The sequence below is a fragment of the Mixophyes fleayi genome, chromosome 11 (genome assembly GCF_038048845.1).
Source record: "Mixophyes fleayi isolate aMixFle1 chromosome 11, aMixFle1.hap1, whole genome shotgun sequence".
Classification (NCBI taxonomy): domain Eukaryota; kingdom Metazoa; phylum Chordata; class Amphibia; order Anura; family Limnodynastidae; genus Mixophyes; species Mixophyes fleayi.
This window is the reverse complement of record NC_134412.1, coordinates 76,139,405-76,156,936: the sequence shown is the minus strand read 5'-3', so window position 1 is coordinate 76,156,936 and position 17,532 is coordinate 76,139,405. Positions and strand designations below refer to the sequence as shown.

The following is a 17,532-nucleotide window of genomic DNA, read 5'->3' as shown; positions in this document are numbered from 1 at the left end:
GTTAGCACTGTGTCCTGTAAATGCACGTGTGCATGAACACAGTACTTGGCCAGTTTTCCCATGAATCACGACTGGTTGTAAAGCAGGGTACGACAACATAACCATCTGTCCCTCTACATAAGCCTTAACGGGATGCCTGTCTGCATTAGCCCTAAATACAAAGAGTGAGCACTGCATCCAATTCATAGATAAACCAGGATGGTCAAAAACTTCTATGGGCCAAATATTTAAAAACAGCACTGTCTGTGGCCAATCAAGTAGATGGCTGCTATATCTCACATCTCAAATCGACAAGCCAAGAGAGTTGCAAACATTCTACTGCTTGCAATCATTAATATACATAGCACATAAGTAGCTGTAAAGATTAATAGAACACAGATCATTCTTCCTATGTTAGCAGAGAAATATGTGTGCATGAATGTATGTGATAAGGAACGATTCCATTTAGCATCTAATCTCGTGGATACGTGTGTTTTTTCTATACTAAATATTCTGCAAACTGTCAACAATATCAACTTTGTTACATATGTTTTTCTTCTTGGGAATGTCCCTTTGTATTTGCTGTGCAGGCTAATGTTTGATTATATATTGCCCATGTCATGTTTTTCTTGCAAATGTACATAACTCCTGCATGTATTATGTTTTTCAGGACCTACCTACACTGAAGACTAGGGGCCTGATTCATTAAGGATCTTAAATTAAGAAACTTCTTATTTCAGTCTCCTTAACAAAACCATGTTACAATGCAAGGGGTGAAAATTAGTTTTCCGTTTTGCACATAAATTAAATACTGACTGTTTTTTCATGTAGCACACAAATATCAACTTTAAATTTCAGTGTACAAATAAGCTATCAAGTATTTGTGTCCTACATGAAAAAAAACAGTCAATATTTAACTTATGTGCAAAACAGAAAACTAATTTGCACCCCTTGCATTGTAACATGGTTTTGTCCAGGAGACTGAAATAAGAAACTTCTTAAGTTAAGATCCTTAATGAATCAGGCCCTAGATTTTAAAGTTTGTGTGAAGTTATCCTTTAACATCCTAAGTAAGTTCAAGGGAAACCCCACCGTTATAATTCTAATAACTGCACTCACTAACAATAAATGTTTGAACTTAAAAACTAAAACGGCCCTGCCGATGTCTAAGCTTCGTCTAATGGTCTCCTTATGGCCCCTGAACATGACTTTCTCTGCTCTCCCTAACAAAGCCTGCATCTAAAAGAACAAAAAGGCAGGTGAGGGACAGCATAATACAATGTCTTGTTCAGAACTATTTAATGACCTATAATCAGGACATTGCAAAATGTCTAGTGTTATGTGCACACAGCTGCTTGACAAAGGGGGAGAAGCCCATTCAGCCATAAACCCACATGACTGTACAGACGTTTGTGTACACATAATTAATGATGTAATTTAAGTGCATACACGTGATTATGATCTCATCCTGATTTACATGAACATATTTTCTGTGTGCAGTAAACTTGATTTAATGGAATAAGCAATTGCAAATCAGAGATTACTTGTTGCGAGTCCCCCTCATCATCTGTGTGAATTTATAGTCTATTGCAGGCAGGGCCGGTGCAAGGTCTGTAGGCGCCCTAGGTAAGGTTTCAGCCTACCGCCCCCCCCCCCCCCATCCCCCATCCCCTATTCCCTATCCTTGTCACACACAAAAAAATTCTGAAAATTTTACATTTTGAAAAACAAAATAATATATAAATAAGTACGTGTGAACACTTTGTGGTCCGCAATGGGCCGTATTGTCACACACTCAAGGTGTCTACTAACCACCTACAGCACACAAACAATATTCTGATTGGTGAGGGTCTCAGCCCACAGCCAATCAGTGATCACAGTGTAAAATTAAAAGAACTACCCTTACCTTCTCCTGGCTGGCAAGGATGCAGTCCAGACGCACTGATGCTTTCAACACTTTCCAAGCTCCACTTCTACCCTTTGGGAAGTAACAGCAGTAATTGATTTAATAAAGCTTGTTGACATAATATACGTTTTTCTACTACATAGTTTGCAAATCAAATATAGAGTATGACATGGCAAATAGTCCTTTTTATACTATAGAAAAATGACTATTTGGCACTTCATGCTCCATATTTGATATGCAAACTATGGTGGAGAAAATTATTATTTTATTGGCCCCTCATGCACTATATTTGACTTGCAATTGTCAAATATAGAACATGAGGTGCCAAATAATAGTCATTTTCCCCCGCATAGCTTGCATATCAAATATGGAGCATGAGGTGCCACTCCACTATAGTTTTACAATGAAATAACGAACATGAGGTGCCAAATAATAATCCAACCCCCCCATTTTTATTTTTTGTAACTCACCTCTTCCTTATTGGTCTTCGTGCACGCCTTTTTACAAATAAAAAAACAATAACATAAAAATAAAAATAACATTTTATTTACTTACTTTTTTTCTCTTGTCAGCAGATGCAGGGGGCTCCTCACACTTCTTCTGTCCTCTCCAGAGGCTACCAAAACGCTCCTCAGCTTCCAAAATCACAGAGGAGGGGAGAGGAGCAGAGTGATGCATGCTGGGAGGGGAGGGGGCTCTGGGAAATAACTTTACTCACACTGTCTGTCAGTGACAGACAGACAGTGCGAGAACATGAGGGCGGGGACAGCACTTTTCTGCATCTGGAAGGACTGGAGGCGCCGCCAAAGAGGACTAATATCACATGATCACTGAGTGATCATGTGTGAGTGCGGCGGGCAGTGTGACCCGGGCTGAAAAAAAATAAAAAAAAATTAAGACACAGCAGGCGCCATTCCGCCGCTGTCCCAAACACCGCTGATCAGCGGCGCCCTAGGCAACTGCCTAAGGTTGCCTAATGGGAGCGCCGGGCCTGATTGCAGGGTTTCCCAAACCCAGTCCTCAGGGCTCCCTAACAGTGCAGGTTTTCTGGATCACATGTGACATAATTAGGGCCACCTGTGGATCTGTTACAATGTGTCAGTCAGTAATGAATACACCTGTGCTCCAGCAAGGAGATATGGAAAACCTGCACTGTTAGGGAGCCCTGAGGACTGGGTTTGGGAAACCCTGGTCTATTGTATTTAAGCTACTGTGGGGAAAAGCAGTCCACAATTTGGCATCATCATCATTTATATAGCGCCAGTAATTCCTCAGCGCTGTACAGAGAACTCATTCACATAAGTCCGTGCCCCATTGGCGCTTACAGTCTAAATTCCCTAAAATAGACACACACTCACAGACAGAGAGGGAGACAGACTAGGGTCGTTTTGATAGCAGCCAATTAACCTACTAGTATGTTTTTTGGAGTGTGGGAGGAAATTGGAACCCCCAGAGGAAACCCACGCAAACACAGGGAGAACATACAAACTCCACACAGATAAGGCCATGGTCAGGAATCAAACTCATGACCCCAGTGCTGCAAGGCAGAAGTGCTAACCACTGAGCCACCGTGCTGCCCATATTCTGACCAATTTATAATAAAACTGTAATGTAAGCTTAACACCCCCCCAATAATAGGGTGAAATCTTTATTAGCAGCATTTTAAGAAGTGCACAATTTGAGGACGTAGGACAGCCGGGTATATCTTTACAGGCCTTTGGTTTTTCTTGCGGTACATTGTTTGCAAAAGGCTGTGACTTTTTTTTTTAAATGTATTTAAAATATAACTTGCAGTCTCTAGCATTACTTCATATATACTCTGTAGTATTATACTTATATTGCAATATATAGTAATAATCTCCAGCGAAAAGTAGGATTTTTATTTATTAATTTTTTTTAAGAGTAACAATAAACAAAAAAAAAATCCCTAATCACCGTAATGTAATAAAAATATATTGCAAGGCACCTGAGTGATATTGGCCCAGAGCGGTAAGGGTTGATAACACTTTATGTATTTAGTTCTGATCTGACCCACCCCAAAAAAATAGGTCTCTACAAAAGAATGCAAATTTGGGTTTTCAATTCTACTAAAGTAGAACAAAATTTTTAAATATTTATACATTAACTGATTAATTCAAAGAATAAAACATTTTTTACTATTGATCTGTTATCTCTGTCCTGAGATGGGGATGACAGAAGTACTGTGGAGGTACAAGCAGAGCCGAATTTAGACCTCATGGGGCCCTAGGCAAGATACTGGTTTGGGGCCCCCTACCTAAAACAATCCATAGCACTATATTTTTGTAGCATACCATATACCCCTATAGTTGAGTATGGCCATACCATTGGGGGTGTGACTTGCATCGTTGGGGGGCGTACCTAACATGTGAAAAGAGCTAGGCCACCCTCCTACAGAAAAAGGCAACACTAAATAATTACAGAGCAGTCTCGTTTTTTAAGTAGTTGGGTCAAAACAACCTAATAAGTATTTAAATCAGGACAAAAATACTTAAGTTGTTTGCAAGAATAATATGCATAAATCCAATCATGTGCCCCTTGTAACTTTTGTCCCTCCATCATAACACTATGCTCCTTAATTGCCACCTTTGCCCCTTCATAATATCACCTCTGTGCCCCTTTACATCACCTCTGTGCCCTTCACATCACCATGGTGCTCCTTCATAATTGTGTTTGAAACAACTTGTTTACCCTTTATCATAGTGTGCTATTGTGCCTCCGTTAGTTTGCATACCTTTCAATTGCTTTCTTCTCTTCTGTTTTCTTCTTTCTGTTTTCTCATCTTCTGTTCTGTTTTGTCTTCGTTCTTGCCCCGTCACGTGCGCTGCTCCTCTCCGCTGCACAATGAGTCTTCTCTGAATATGATGTCGGGCGTGATGACGTCAAACGGCATGACTCACCCCGACATCCAGTGGAACGCAACTGAGCAGGGAGGAGGGGAAGAGGCTGCCGGGGGCTGGTGTAATCATGTGAGTTTTTTGTTTTTGTTTTTTACTTCCTCGGACACAATGTTTTTTATTGTCTGGCATACCCCACCACCCGCTTTGCTGCCAGGCCCCCTGGGGACCACTGGGCCCTAGGCAAGTGCCTAGGTTGCCTAATGGTAAATCCGGCCCTGGGTACAAGAGGCACCACAATACTTTTTAAATAGGCTACCCCATGCAAGGGGAAAGCCTGTGAATCATACCGCAGCAGTAACCCTTTCATGTACTGGGCGAAATTTGTTTTTAAAAAGAATTAACCAATGCTGCCGAAACCTCCAGTCTTTTGTGGAAATAGGACATTTCTCCCATTGATAAATCAGCTCTGAAATGAGCATACGGCAACACGAAGATCCACTGACATTATAGAGAGGAGTTTGCTGGTCACCAAGAAGGTACTGGTTGAGGTCAGTGTAGAAGGGGATGCAGACATGGGAGGGAAGGTAGGTAGGTAGCTAGAATACAATTAGAAGTATGCCAAGGAGGTTAGTCCTGGACGTACCCAACCCAATACAAGATGTCAAATTGATTGATATTGAAGATTTATGTTCAGGAATAACATTGCTGCAACAGTAAACTTACTAACAAGGTGGGAACAGGAGTATAGGGCGGTCCGGACTGGTTCTGGTGATAGGGGATTCATTAGGGCAGATCGAGTCTCCAGCACAGTGAATACCAAGCAATTTGACGTCTCCCTGGTGCTCAGGTTTGTCGTATAGTGGACAGACCATTGGGAAGCGCTGGACAGGTACATTACATTGCTGGGTAGGTAACGGGTACACTTTAGCTCTGCAAGTATGAGGATTAACCCTTCTGCCCCCCCTCAGTTTAGTTATGAACATGTATTGTCTTTAAGTGCAAATACAATGTAAATCCAGCTTTGAGTAGGATAGAGTAACACCTACATGCAAAGAGACACTACTGATATTTAACAGTAATTTACCCAAACAAAGAATAAGATTTTCAAAGTTTAGGTTCTGTTTGAGGATGTAAATAAACTTAAAACATACAGCACCCCACCAAAACAGAAAACATGAGCAATATTTTGTTAAGGTGCGTCAGAACTCCCTGCCACATGACAAGTGACTAGCGCTGTGGGGAGAAGACCCAACGCTATCAAAACAATACACATTGCTTTATTTATAAGGCTATTTACTCTAACCACACACAGGCTGACCTTGCTGCTCAGTTCAAAATGAGGGCCGGATCAGTTTCCAATTTGGTGGTTCACAAATGGTTAACATTGGACAGAGCTGGCCAGTCTGCACTGTAGCCAAATAACCGTGGGCCAGTTAAGTTTTTCTAGTGGAAGCCTGCTCACAAAAGCACACATTTGCCAGACAAAGTTTCAGCCACGAACGACCAGAATCTAATTTGTTTTGATTGGATCATTGTCTGGGATGCTTATTTGCGAGCCACGTTCCACAACTTGGACGAGCCTGTTTAAGGATGACCTATTGAACAGATACAAAGCGCTTCCTATATTATGGGCTGCGTATTGTAAGACGTTCTACGTTGAGCACAAGTAGGTGTACTGAACAAGTCACATTAAAAGAAATCTTACAGAAAGAAACAGAAAACCTCTGAGTAGTTAGGAATTTTATTTGTGTTTTACTTGCTGAACAGTTTGTTAATAAAAAAATGACTTCGTTAGACACAAGTTTCGCAAGTTATACTTTAAATCTAATTTACTACACACAAAAAAAATATATATATAATGTACAGTGATAGTTCTTGATAACAGAATGATTTGGACATATTTACATATGTAAATTCCGTTACGTAGCAACGAGTTTCCTAACTCCAGCAATTTGCTAGAAAATAAATCCTTCTGCGAGAAGGACGACAGAGACGGATAGGAACCTCAATCCCAAGTTACAGTGGAATGTACAGAGGAGTTGGCACAAACTGGTGGAAAAAGCTATAAAGGTCATGCTGCAGAGATTGCACACTGTTCCTCCCTTCTCTGAGACAATTAGTATAAATATGATCTTCTGTATGAATAAATCCTGTTTGCCATCAAAAGATATTGTCCCTTACAGACATGCTAAAGGCGACAAGGACGTTGTTAACTAAACATAATTAAACAGATGATAAATAAAAATTTAACTTACGGGTAGATTGCTGTCAATTACATAGCTATTGACAATATTAGGACATAAAAGCAAGCAAATAAAATAGACATTAAATATGGGCAAGGCCTAAAACAGTTCAGTTGTATAAGCATCAGTCCCTCTACTAAATATGCTGCACGGTGGCCACTGATTGCTTTGGGGCAAGTGTCAAGAGGGCGATATTCGAAATTGGATGTTCAAACCACGTTCATAAAACATGCGACACGGTCATAATTAATATTCTACTAGTGATGAAAGCAATGGCTTGCTACACAAAAAGGTAGAGTCCTTTAAACAGATATGGCGATTCTTTGAACAAGACAATTGAGAACCCTACGCGTAAGCGGGCATCTGTGCATTATTCCTTGTCACATGTCGAGTGAGAAGAGAGAGAGAGAGCGAGAGTCCATAATATTCATATTAGTCCAGATTCATGGTAGGAAACCTATGTTTTAATAAACAGTCATTGTTAGACCTTCCACTCGCAGGCAGGAGACACCAGGTCTGCACTGAACAAACATGGGGTATATTAATATTCTGTTCACATGATACTGGCTTGGAAGGAGACCAGGAGGCCACGTCACTTAGACAGTTCATGCCTTATATGTAGGTCACAGAGATACAGATATGGTGGGATCTCATCCCCTGGCAACTGTAGTAGAACATGATCCTTCAAGATTCCATGCCAAGTCCAGGAAGGGCAAGCATGTGGTCCAAAGTTAATCACTGGACGTGGTCCTGGGTAATTTCAGCTTCTTCATACTGAGGTGGCGAGTCAGTGTCATTCGATGAGGCCTGCTGACTAAGCTGATGGTCTGCCTCCTCTTCAGGACCCTCGTGTTCGGTGATATCTTCTAGCTTGGGGCCAGTCACAGAGGCACCAACTTCAGTGTTGGGCTTAGACATCTTTATGGCTTCTTCGTACGCTGGAGGGAGCTCTAGAGCATAAAGACTATAAGCTGGTGGAGACATCGTGCTTCGATCAGGGTCTCCAAATGCAAACATATGAGGATACTGCACAGAGCTGTATGCTGCAAACAGACAAAAGATAGGTTAAAGATAAGAGTTTACTGCAACACTGAAGGACATCAAACCAATAGGACGTAGGCAACATTTAGGCTTCAACCTTGTAAGAAAAAGACATGTTTAATCATAGTCATTTAAAGAGCAAGTGAAGCATTTGAAAATAAAGTTCTCTAAGACTGTGTAGTATAGGGCTGAATAATAAACAGAAAAAGTGTTAAATATTTACACAACGGTCTCAAATCCCTGTAGTCGCCACGTTAGGATAGAGGTTACTTCTCAAAGCTTTGCAGAAATGCGCTGTGTGGATTGGTGGATTCATATAAAGGGGTGGAGCCAGTCATATTACAGGTGCTAGAAGACTGCACTCAGATTTTTAATTTGTATGAGACTTCATGAGAACATGGTCCTAAATTTGTGGGGTGAGCAGGGGAGGTGATCAGGTTACCATAAAACAATGAATGTTTCACCTGAAGATTTCAGTCTGGTGCATTACAGATCCGTGAAGGTGAAGACTTATGGTTTTGTATTTTAGCTTTATGCAAAAAGGTATACAAGCAAACATTTAACACTTCAAATTGTAGATTTCTGATGATGGCACATGCGTGTTTAACTACACAGATGCCTCCAAGTTTCAGGAGTAATCATTCGTAAACCTTTGTTTCGCAAGCGATCCGTTGTGTAGCCACCACTTGTAATACTTAGTACATATTTACACTATTGTGTAAATGACGTGAAGTCACTATGTTGCACACTACAGTGCCTACTGCACCTGTCAGCTAGTACAAGGCTGCAAGTGACACTGGAAAAACAGAGGTGCAATGCAGATACTATGGGACAGGATACAGCACATTCACAGTTGATTGACCTGTCAGTAGAGTGTGTAGTTTATTTTTTGCAGTGGCTGAATTAGCCTCATGGGAAACACACACACAAGCATGTTCAGGAGAATTAACACATCAGTTCCTCTTCCTAAACCTACAATAGAAGTTGTCCTATTTCCACAATGTTTGTATAGCTTTATAAACATTACCGCGGAACTACCAGAGGGAGGAGCCAAGTTAAATACCAATTAAAAGCAAGCATTTCTGGAACACATGGATAAGCTCCTGCATGGGCATCCAGCATGCCAGGACGATTCATTGGTGCCAGATCCACTTCATCCAACCTACTGATTAAAGTAGACCCGTCACCAACAAACTGTAGAGCAAACTCTGTCCTCAAGGGCTACCAACAGGTCATGTTTCTGGATTTCTGTCTGTAGTAACAGGTTTATTGACCCAGTAAAATATATTAACCTGTGCATGAGTAAAGAAATCCTGAAAACATGAACTGTCGGTAGTCCTTGAGGACCGAGTTTTGACACCTCTGCTGTAGTGTCTGAACCAATATTCAACCTGCCAATTCAGTAGGACCAGCATAGGGTCACGAGGTGCCTCTGGTCTCAGTGAGGTTAATTGATAGGCTGCATTTTCCTGAATGCTGGTTCAGGCCACAAAACAACTGCCTGTGCCGTGTGAGGTCCACAGATGCACTTTAAACCTCCAGGTGTTAAGCGCTGAGCTGTAGTTTTATTGTATACAAATTACTCACAGGTAACAGTGCTGTGGATGGTGCTGTCGTTATCTATGGCGATCACGGTCACTTCATAGGGATGGTTGGGCAGAGCCTGCACCGGAGGCTTCTTCTTATTACAGCAGAACTTGATGCAGCTGGCCGTGGTGCCGCACAGCAGGAGCAGAAATATGGTGATCAAGATCAGCCTGGGGAGAGAAAAAGGGGCTTAAGTCTACATAAACACAGACAGAAATGCTTTACTCTGGCTGTGCTTGTGTCAAGGCATTGCAATATGGCTGCCCCAGCTGAAACAACAGAGAATAGAGTCAGTGGACCAGCCTTAATTCATGCTTGGCACTAACGTACCCCCTGGCAGAGCTCAGAAGCACATGATCAGCGTGCACGAGACTAACTACAATTAAAAGGATGCAATATAGTCAATATCACAGGCCTTTATATTTGCAGCACTTTCAAACTCCAAATCAAAGTCAATGAGACCCTGAAGCCATGGCCTGCTAGGGCCAATTATGGGCAGTTTAGAGAAACAATGTTGTCAATGTCACAATTAGGCAGAAGTTCGTACTACTGCAGGGGCCATATTGAGCTGCTTTAGATGCATGTTAAAAACAAAAACACACCGACAAAAAAATACAAGTTGAATCAAGATGTTTGGTGTTGTTTAGTATGTCAGGGGCAAAGCAGGATTATTAGAGGGGGGCTTCCACACCACGCCGCCAGTGGGCGTGACCAGCAGGCATAGGGGCGTGGCTATAATATTAGACAGTGCTTGGCTGCTCGCCAACTCTTCTTAGCCCCATAATATACATGGGCAATGCTGCCTGCACTACTGTTAGGTGCACACAGATCTCCCTTTTCAAGCAGAGCTGTGTGAAGCGGGGGCAGGATCCAGCCCCCTCAGTTATACAGTTCCCTAGGCTTGGAGGGGGGTTTCCAGGCATTAGGAACCCCCCCCCCTCGGTTTGCCTATGTATGTAACCAGACACTTCCAAGACACGCTTGTCATATCCATTTCAAATTAACACGTTTTCATAACATATTATTGGATCTATAATAACTTCAAGACCAATTTATCTACCAAGAAAAACAAACAAACAGTATCATATTGCATTCCCTGTCCCAGGACTTAAACTGTAGTTTCAAACTTACAATGTGTAAACTTGCCCAAGATGTTGTCTGAGCCATGCTACACACAAGTACACTACTGGAACAAGAGAACCCAGTCCTACAACTGTAAAATTGAAATAAATAAAACGCTGCAGCAGCCGTTAATCCCTGTAAAGCACCAGTGACAGGAAAGATTATCTGGGGCAACAAAACAAGTTGATCCAATATGTAGACATTCAGGAGCACATACAGATGTTCCTTTAGAGGTCTGGCATTGTATTCAAAATGGATACACAGCTGAGAGTCTCTAAGAATGTTCCTTGGAACACTTAGAAAGTAAACATGAATTGGGGTGTCTGGATGTAAGCTTTAAGGATAACAACATTTGCAAATATTTTCTTGCAAAAGGTCAATTGTACAAGTTTAAATAGTCCTTTCATTTACTAAGAAAAATAAAGTGTAGTCACTTCATATTTCTTAAGGTTTAATGCATTAAGCAGCCAATAGGATGTCGATATTGTCACAGTATGCAAGATTCTTGGCATTTCCCCTTCATTTAATACCTCATTGTAATCCCCTTTTTTCAGTCATGTGAACTTAATGGATTTCCTGTGGCAGATTTCTGGAGAATCCAGAACAAAGGGATTCTGACCCAACCTCAGTTAGTTTGTCCAGAGTTCAACATCCACACACTCAACTTCGTCATTAGGGTCAGCACAGGAACTTTGACTTTGCAGTTTTAAACCCTCCAACTTCCTAACTTCCAAGAATGAAACTTCCCACATATATTCGCTCCAACAGCTGGGTATATTACCAGAGACCAGGATATGGAGAGAACAAGTTTTGGTTTTTTTTAAAAATTGAGGATATGACACAAGGATGTGGAAACAGAAGCTCAAGGGAATAAATTTAGCCCTACGTTTAAGTTTTATTTCACCTCCAGGGTGAAATCTATAAATTGCATAGTCTGCATCATGATTTAAGTCTATTTGGCCAGCAGACGTTCCCAACATAATATAAAGAACTTATCAACACTTTGACAGGACAGACAAAAGAGAACACAAATTCTAAAGTACTGATACAAAACAAAAGTATCTAAAAAGTCTCAATAGGAAATGCAAAAGGTATTCAGGTTTCAATAGCTATATGCAGATTGCTCTTGGCCAATCAAGTACCTAGAACTATAGTATGGCTACAGATCAGTAACTGTAGGGTTCTCATGCATCAGCTTTCAAATGGAAACCACCCTTTTCTAGGGAACCTTATCTCGCAATGCCCTTCCCCCCCATAATCCAAACTTCTGAAACACTTATATTAACAGGATAAGTGTCTACACAGATGTAACTAATTTTGAGGGGGCAAAAAAAAGGGTTCTATTTTGTGGCCCTGGCAGAAACTGCGACTCCAGGGTTTTTTTTTTTTAAATAAAATAAAATACACAGTTACATAACTAGATAGGAGTGGACGGGTTACAAATTCTGTGTCATCTTGCTGACCAATACATGGTCAAAGCCACAACATTACTGCTAGTACAGGAGACATCAATCAAAACAAAGTTACAGAAGCAAGCTGAAACCCAAGTATAGATTCTTTAGGTATGTTGGGCAAAGCATCCACCACATGATCACAAGGGTCAGTTTCATCTGACATCTTGCCACAGATTTCAGGACACATGGTAGGCTCTATTTTTGTACCAGCTTTTAATGCCACCGGGGTCAAACACAAACAAACACAGCCTTCCATTTCATTGCTGTGCAAAGGGAAGCCGCTTTCAGCAACAAACAGATGGCAAAAGTGTGCAAATGCCATGAATAGACATTAAAAGTCTGTAAAAGAAGCCAGCATGGCACTTAGACAAACTATATTCTATAAATGCAGCAAATAAAAGGGTTGATACTCACCAGACATACCACAGATTGACCCAGTTGGTGCTTTGGTTACAACTCCTAAAAAGTAAATAAATATATTAAAGTTTAAAAAAAAAATAATAATAATACACACAGGTAAGTGTAAAACCCTACAAAGTGATTTAAAAGAAAAAAAAAATCCACAGTAAATTTGAAAAGCACAGAATATGCTTACCCTGAATGTTCACAGTCATCATCATCGGCCAGACAGAATGAAATCTATAAACAAAAAATAAATAAATTATTACATAAAACAGATTCTAGGTTCTCCCAATCCCAGTACATAGGGTGCACATGACACAATGCAGGGCTGCCAGTAAGATCTTTTTCTTGTAGACACCCAAGCAACTGACCAGCATATACAGACTGTAGCTATTGGATTCTGTACAGGGAAACAAATACATATGGGGGGGGTTTCATGCTCTTTATTTAAACGGGTCTTCGTATATTGCTGTTGAGCTAAATAACTACATCCAATCAGACCCTAAAATACAATCTCTGGCATTGGATACTGTTGCATTACCAGAAAGATATTTGAATAATGTTGAAATATGAATCTCAGAGGACAGTAACTGCAGGACGATGAGGAGGCCATGGAAGGGAGCCGGGCCTGGAATTCCTGCCGCAACAATTGTTTAATCTTATAAAATTACACACAGCAGAGATGATATACAGGAGGCTGCTGCAACACCTCCCCAGTGCAGAGGCTGTCAATCACAGCCCTTCCCTATAGCAGCAGGCGGCTGGGGGGCTCCGTCCAGCTCCTGAATATAAACCAGCATCTGGGCAGACGTGTGTGGATGTGGCCAGGTTCACGTGGCACGAGAGCCCCACGTCCCGCGGAGAACAAAGGATCTTACCAAGAGCTGCAAGCAGCACAGGAGCATGAATCCCCCACGCGTGTTTAATCCACAGGCCATCATGATTCTTCTAAATCCCACTCAGGGGAGGCTTAGTTATTTCCAGATGACTGCAGCACACTAGTCCCAGGTGCAAGACGCTCAACACACATACACACACAAAGGCAATATCCACAGACACAACTGCAGTGTGACTGACATCACTGGGAGTTTATAGCTCATCACACGCCCATAAAGCCAGTCCTGCCCTTGTGTGAGCCTGGCTCCTCCTAGCATGTTAATACTGATTATATTACTGCACTGCTGCTAGCAGCTGGGAGGAGACAAAACCTACACTGTTCATTTCTGGGGTTAACATGGCTGTATAGCCTATAAATAAATTATATTTATACCTACTGCATAATTAATTTCATATAAATGGACAGTTGAAGCGTAGTGTGGTTGTAGAAACAACAACTGGATGATATCAGAATTATCCACCCACCATTGGAGCAGTAGCAATTTGTTCTATAGCTTTTATTTAAACTTATTGCTTTGCAGCCACAAAGAATATATATATCTTTTATATCAGTGATGGGCAACATGATTAACGCCAGGGGCTGCACATTATGCATTAATATCAGTAATAAGTTAAAACAATACATTTAATTGATGTAGAATAGGCTCCCACCTGTAACTGAAACCCCCCACTCACTCCAAAACACCTCTCAGACCCCCACATTGTAGACTCATCCAAAAAACCCCTATGTGCCCACTTAGAACTCTATTTGCTCCAGATCGCCTCTCTGACCTTCCATGTTCTCTAAAACACCCATTAGGATGCAGACGCGCTTGTTAAATAAGAACTGGGACCGCGAGTCAAGCAAGGTGGGCATATAGCAGATAATACAAGCTGGGCCAGGGGTCATAGAGCAAAGGAAAGAAGTCGTAAGAGCAGGAAGGAGCTGGGAGCCGCAGGAAAAGGCTCAGCAAGGATATAAATACATTATAGCCTGTACAAAGAAGGGCAACTAAAATGGTGCATGGCCTACAGCACAAAACTTCTTAATATGAATAGTTTGGATTAGAGAAGGGAAAGGGAGACATGATAGAAACTTTCAAATATATCAAGGGTTAGAACAAGGTGCAGGAGGGAAACATTCTACAAAGGAAGAGAAGTATTAGAACACGAGGACATGCACTGACACTGGGGGGGAAGTAGGTTCAGAGGAGATTGGAGGAAAAACTACTTCACAGAAAGGGTAGAGGATAAGTGGAATAGCCTCCCATCAGAGGTGGTAGAGGCTAATAGACTAGAGAAATTTAAACATGCTTGGGATAGACATAAGGATATCCTTAAAAAGAAATAAGGATTACATAGGGTTGGAAGTTACCATGGGTTAAACAATGGGCAGACTAGATGGGCCAAGTGGTCCTTATCTGCCCACAAATTCTATGTTTCTATGCCGCATGCAGACCCCCAGCACGTCTGTTGCCCCTGTTGAGTTCTGTGAACACAAAGCATTTTCATTGAAACTGCCTACACCTTTCACTGTATGCAAAGGACCATGGGTCAGTTTCAGGGTAGGGCACTGAAAGATTGTTATGTTAAAATGGCATTTAAATTCAGATGAATGTTGGAGTCGGGACTTTCAATTCCACTAAACATGTGGAAACCAGTTATTCAGCTCACACGTGTACATAGTCTCCAAGACTGGGCCTTACCATTCCCAACCCATAGCACCAAGGCAGCTAAGTATCACTCAACTGCCTTGAAAGGTTTTAATGATAAATCATGGCAATAGATGATTGTCTACATACTGGTAGGTTAATTGGCTGCTGTCAAAATTGACCCTAGTCTCTCTCTCTCTCTCTGTCTTTCTGTGTGTGTTAGGAAATTTAGACTGTGAGCTTCAATGGGGCAGGGACCGATGTCAATGAGTTCTCTGTACAGCGCTGCAGAATTAGTGGCGCTATATAAATAACTGATGATGATGTCTAGAAAACTAGCCCAAATGGCATGTATTAGTAAATAGTCCATTAGTGTTTCTGAATTTGGGAGAACTAGCTGATAACATTTTGAGTATCTTGCCTGTTTTTTCATATGTAATATTCAGATATTTACTCCACTATGCTACCAAAAGCAAAGCCTTATCTGTCAGAAACAGTTCTAAATCGGATTTGTGTAGATTAAGAATTCTATTCATTTTTTCTTTTAAAAGTATTCCCAGTGAAACACTTGCTAAATGTGAAAATGTGTCTGGTCCAAAGTAATTTCTAAATATTCTGTATTGCACAATAAATAAATAAATAACAACAAAGGAATCCCCATCAAAATATTTGTTATTATTTTACAATCATTTCCAGGACATTCTGCTGCTGAGCAAGTGCATTTAATCTCATCCTGTGAGATGTTCTCTCCACTGGACCTAAATTCACTGAAATCTCCATCTTGTTGCTTATCTTGATGTTATGGATTGTTTTCATATTTATTCTTCAATTATTAAAATATAAAACTGGGCGAATAGGTAATGGGAATTGCATTCACTTTAAGAAAATAATGAATTTTACCGTACGGTTGATTAGTATTGAAAAACCACTGTCATTACTAGATCATTTACTCTTATCTTTAAAAAGGGGGACTGTCCCTAGAAATTAGAGACCGTTGGCCACCATGAGTCACTGGAAATCCCCCCCGTTGATCATGTCCTGGAAAGTTCTAGAATCTACATATTTCAATAAGTTTTAGACTCCTTTTCAGCGAGAAACACACGTGAACCTCTCATTTTATCTTTACTTCAAAGTGCTTTAATATCCTGTTGTCACGTATTTGATAACCATGAAAAGAAACACAAATATGTCTTTATTTGATGCATTTGTGTCTTGTGGCTGCATGATTGTCAGATGTTTTTCCACATTTCTGACCCGAATTGGCTTTTAAATCATAGGGCTTGTTTTTATTACAATGGTTTGTTTCTATTAGGTAACTTGCCATATATGCTATTAATAAACAGGATTTATTTTTACTGCAGGTTTCTAATGTTATTGTTTGCTAATGTTAAGTGAAACAGGCTTCTACTTAAGTTTTTTCTTATATTTAAGTACTCTGCATGTTTGCATTTATTCAAATAACTGGGAGTCAGCTTAAATTGCATTGCTGAGGTAAAATTAAAGGGGCTGGGTACAGAATGCCGACAAAAGAAATATCGACACTTATCGTGCCGACATGATAATGCCGACAGCCTAAGTGCCAGTATTTCAATTTCCCAGACACAGATAAAATACCGATATTGTGATTGCCGACAGTGAAAATTCCGATGGTTACAAAGCCGGCATTAAGACGGCAATGCCAGTGAATCCAGTGGTTATACAGTTGCTGGACCCGCCGGCAGTAAGCAGTGTTACAAATAAAAAAGTGTAAAAAAAAGTGCCACCCCCCCCCAGTCTTATCAACCCTAGTACTGCCAGCCTAGTGCTGATTAGAGGAAAGTCAGTGGGACAAACAGTGTGGGCTCCCACCGATTCTCCTTCAACCAGCCCTAGACTTAGCCAGCCGGGGATGGTCGTACTATAGCAGGGGAACCCGCAGCAGGGGGTCCCTCATGCCATGATGCCAATTAGTCCCAGGCTGGTCACCACAGGACTGGATTCCCTAGCGAGTTGGGGTCTGCAAAAAAAAATGCAGCCGGTACCGACAGCACCAGGGCTCTTCCCACACCCCTATGGGGCAGGTGTGGGGTAATAAATGGTTAATGATAACCCTAGTGCTGGTCAGAGGAAAATCAGGGGGACAAACAGCGTGTATATCTCATAACCAATACAGTAAAGATGTGAACACATAGTTCAGATAGTGAACAAAGCCTTCATGCATATCCCAAGGACACCAATCCTCTCCAATAGTGCAAATGCGACCAGATAGTAAATCTTTATCGCTTATCTGTTTAGTTGGCTTATTCTTCATACATCCATTGCTGTTTCAGCCTCAGTCCCTAGACAGTCTGTCTGGTATGCATTTGCACTATTGGAGAGGATTGGGAGAGGGATATGCATGAAGGCTTTGGTCACTATCTGAACTATGTGTTC

At 41.1% G+C, this 17,532-nt stretch overlaps 1 protein-coding gene across 1 annotated transcript; it reads right to left on the bottom strand.

The window, feature by feature from the left end:
- Window positions 1-6,466: 6,466 nt before the first annotated feature.
- On the bottom strand, window positions 6,467-13,684 carry TMEM52 (transmembrane protein 52). The gene is made up of 5 exons (XM_075189684.1): window positions 13,471-13,684; window positions 12,786-12,829; window positions 12,605-12,649; window positions 9,615-9,784; window positions 6,467-8,029 (listed from the first exon to the last, which is right to left on the bottom strand). The coding sequence occupies exons 1-5, from the start codon at window positions 13,531-13,533 to the stop codon at window positions 7,722-7,724; spliced, it is 630 nt and encodes a 209-aa protein (XP_075045785.1). The 5' UTR covers window positions 13,534-13,684; the 3' UTR covers window positions 6,467-7,721.
- Between the last annotated feature and the right edge of the window lie 3,848 nt (window positions 13,685-17,532).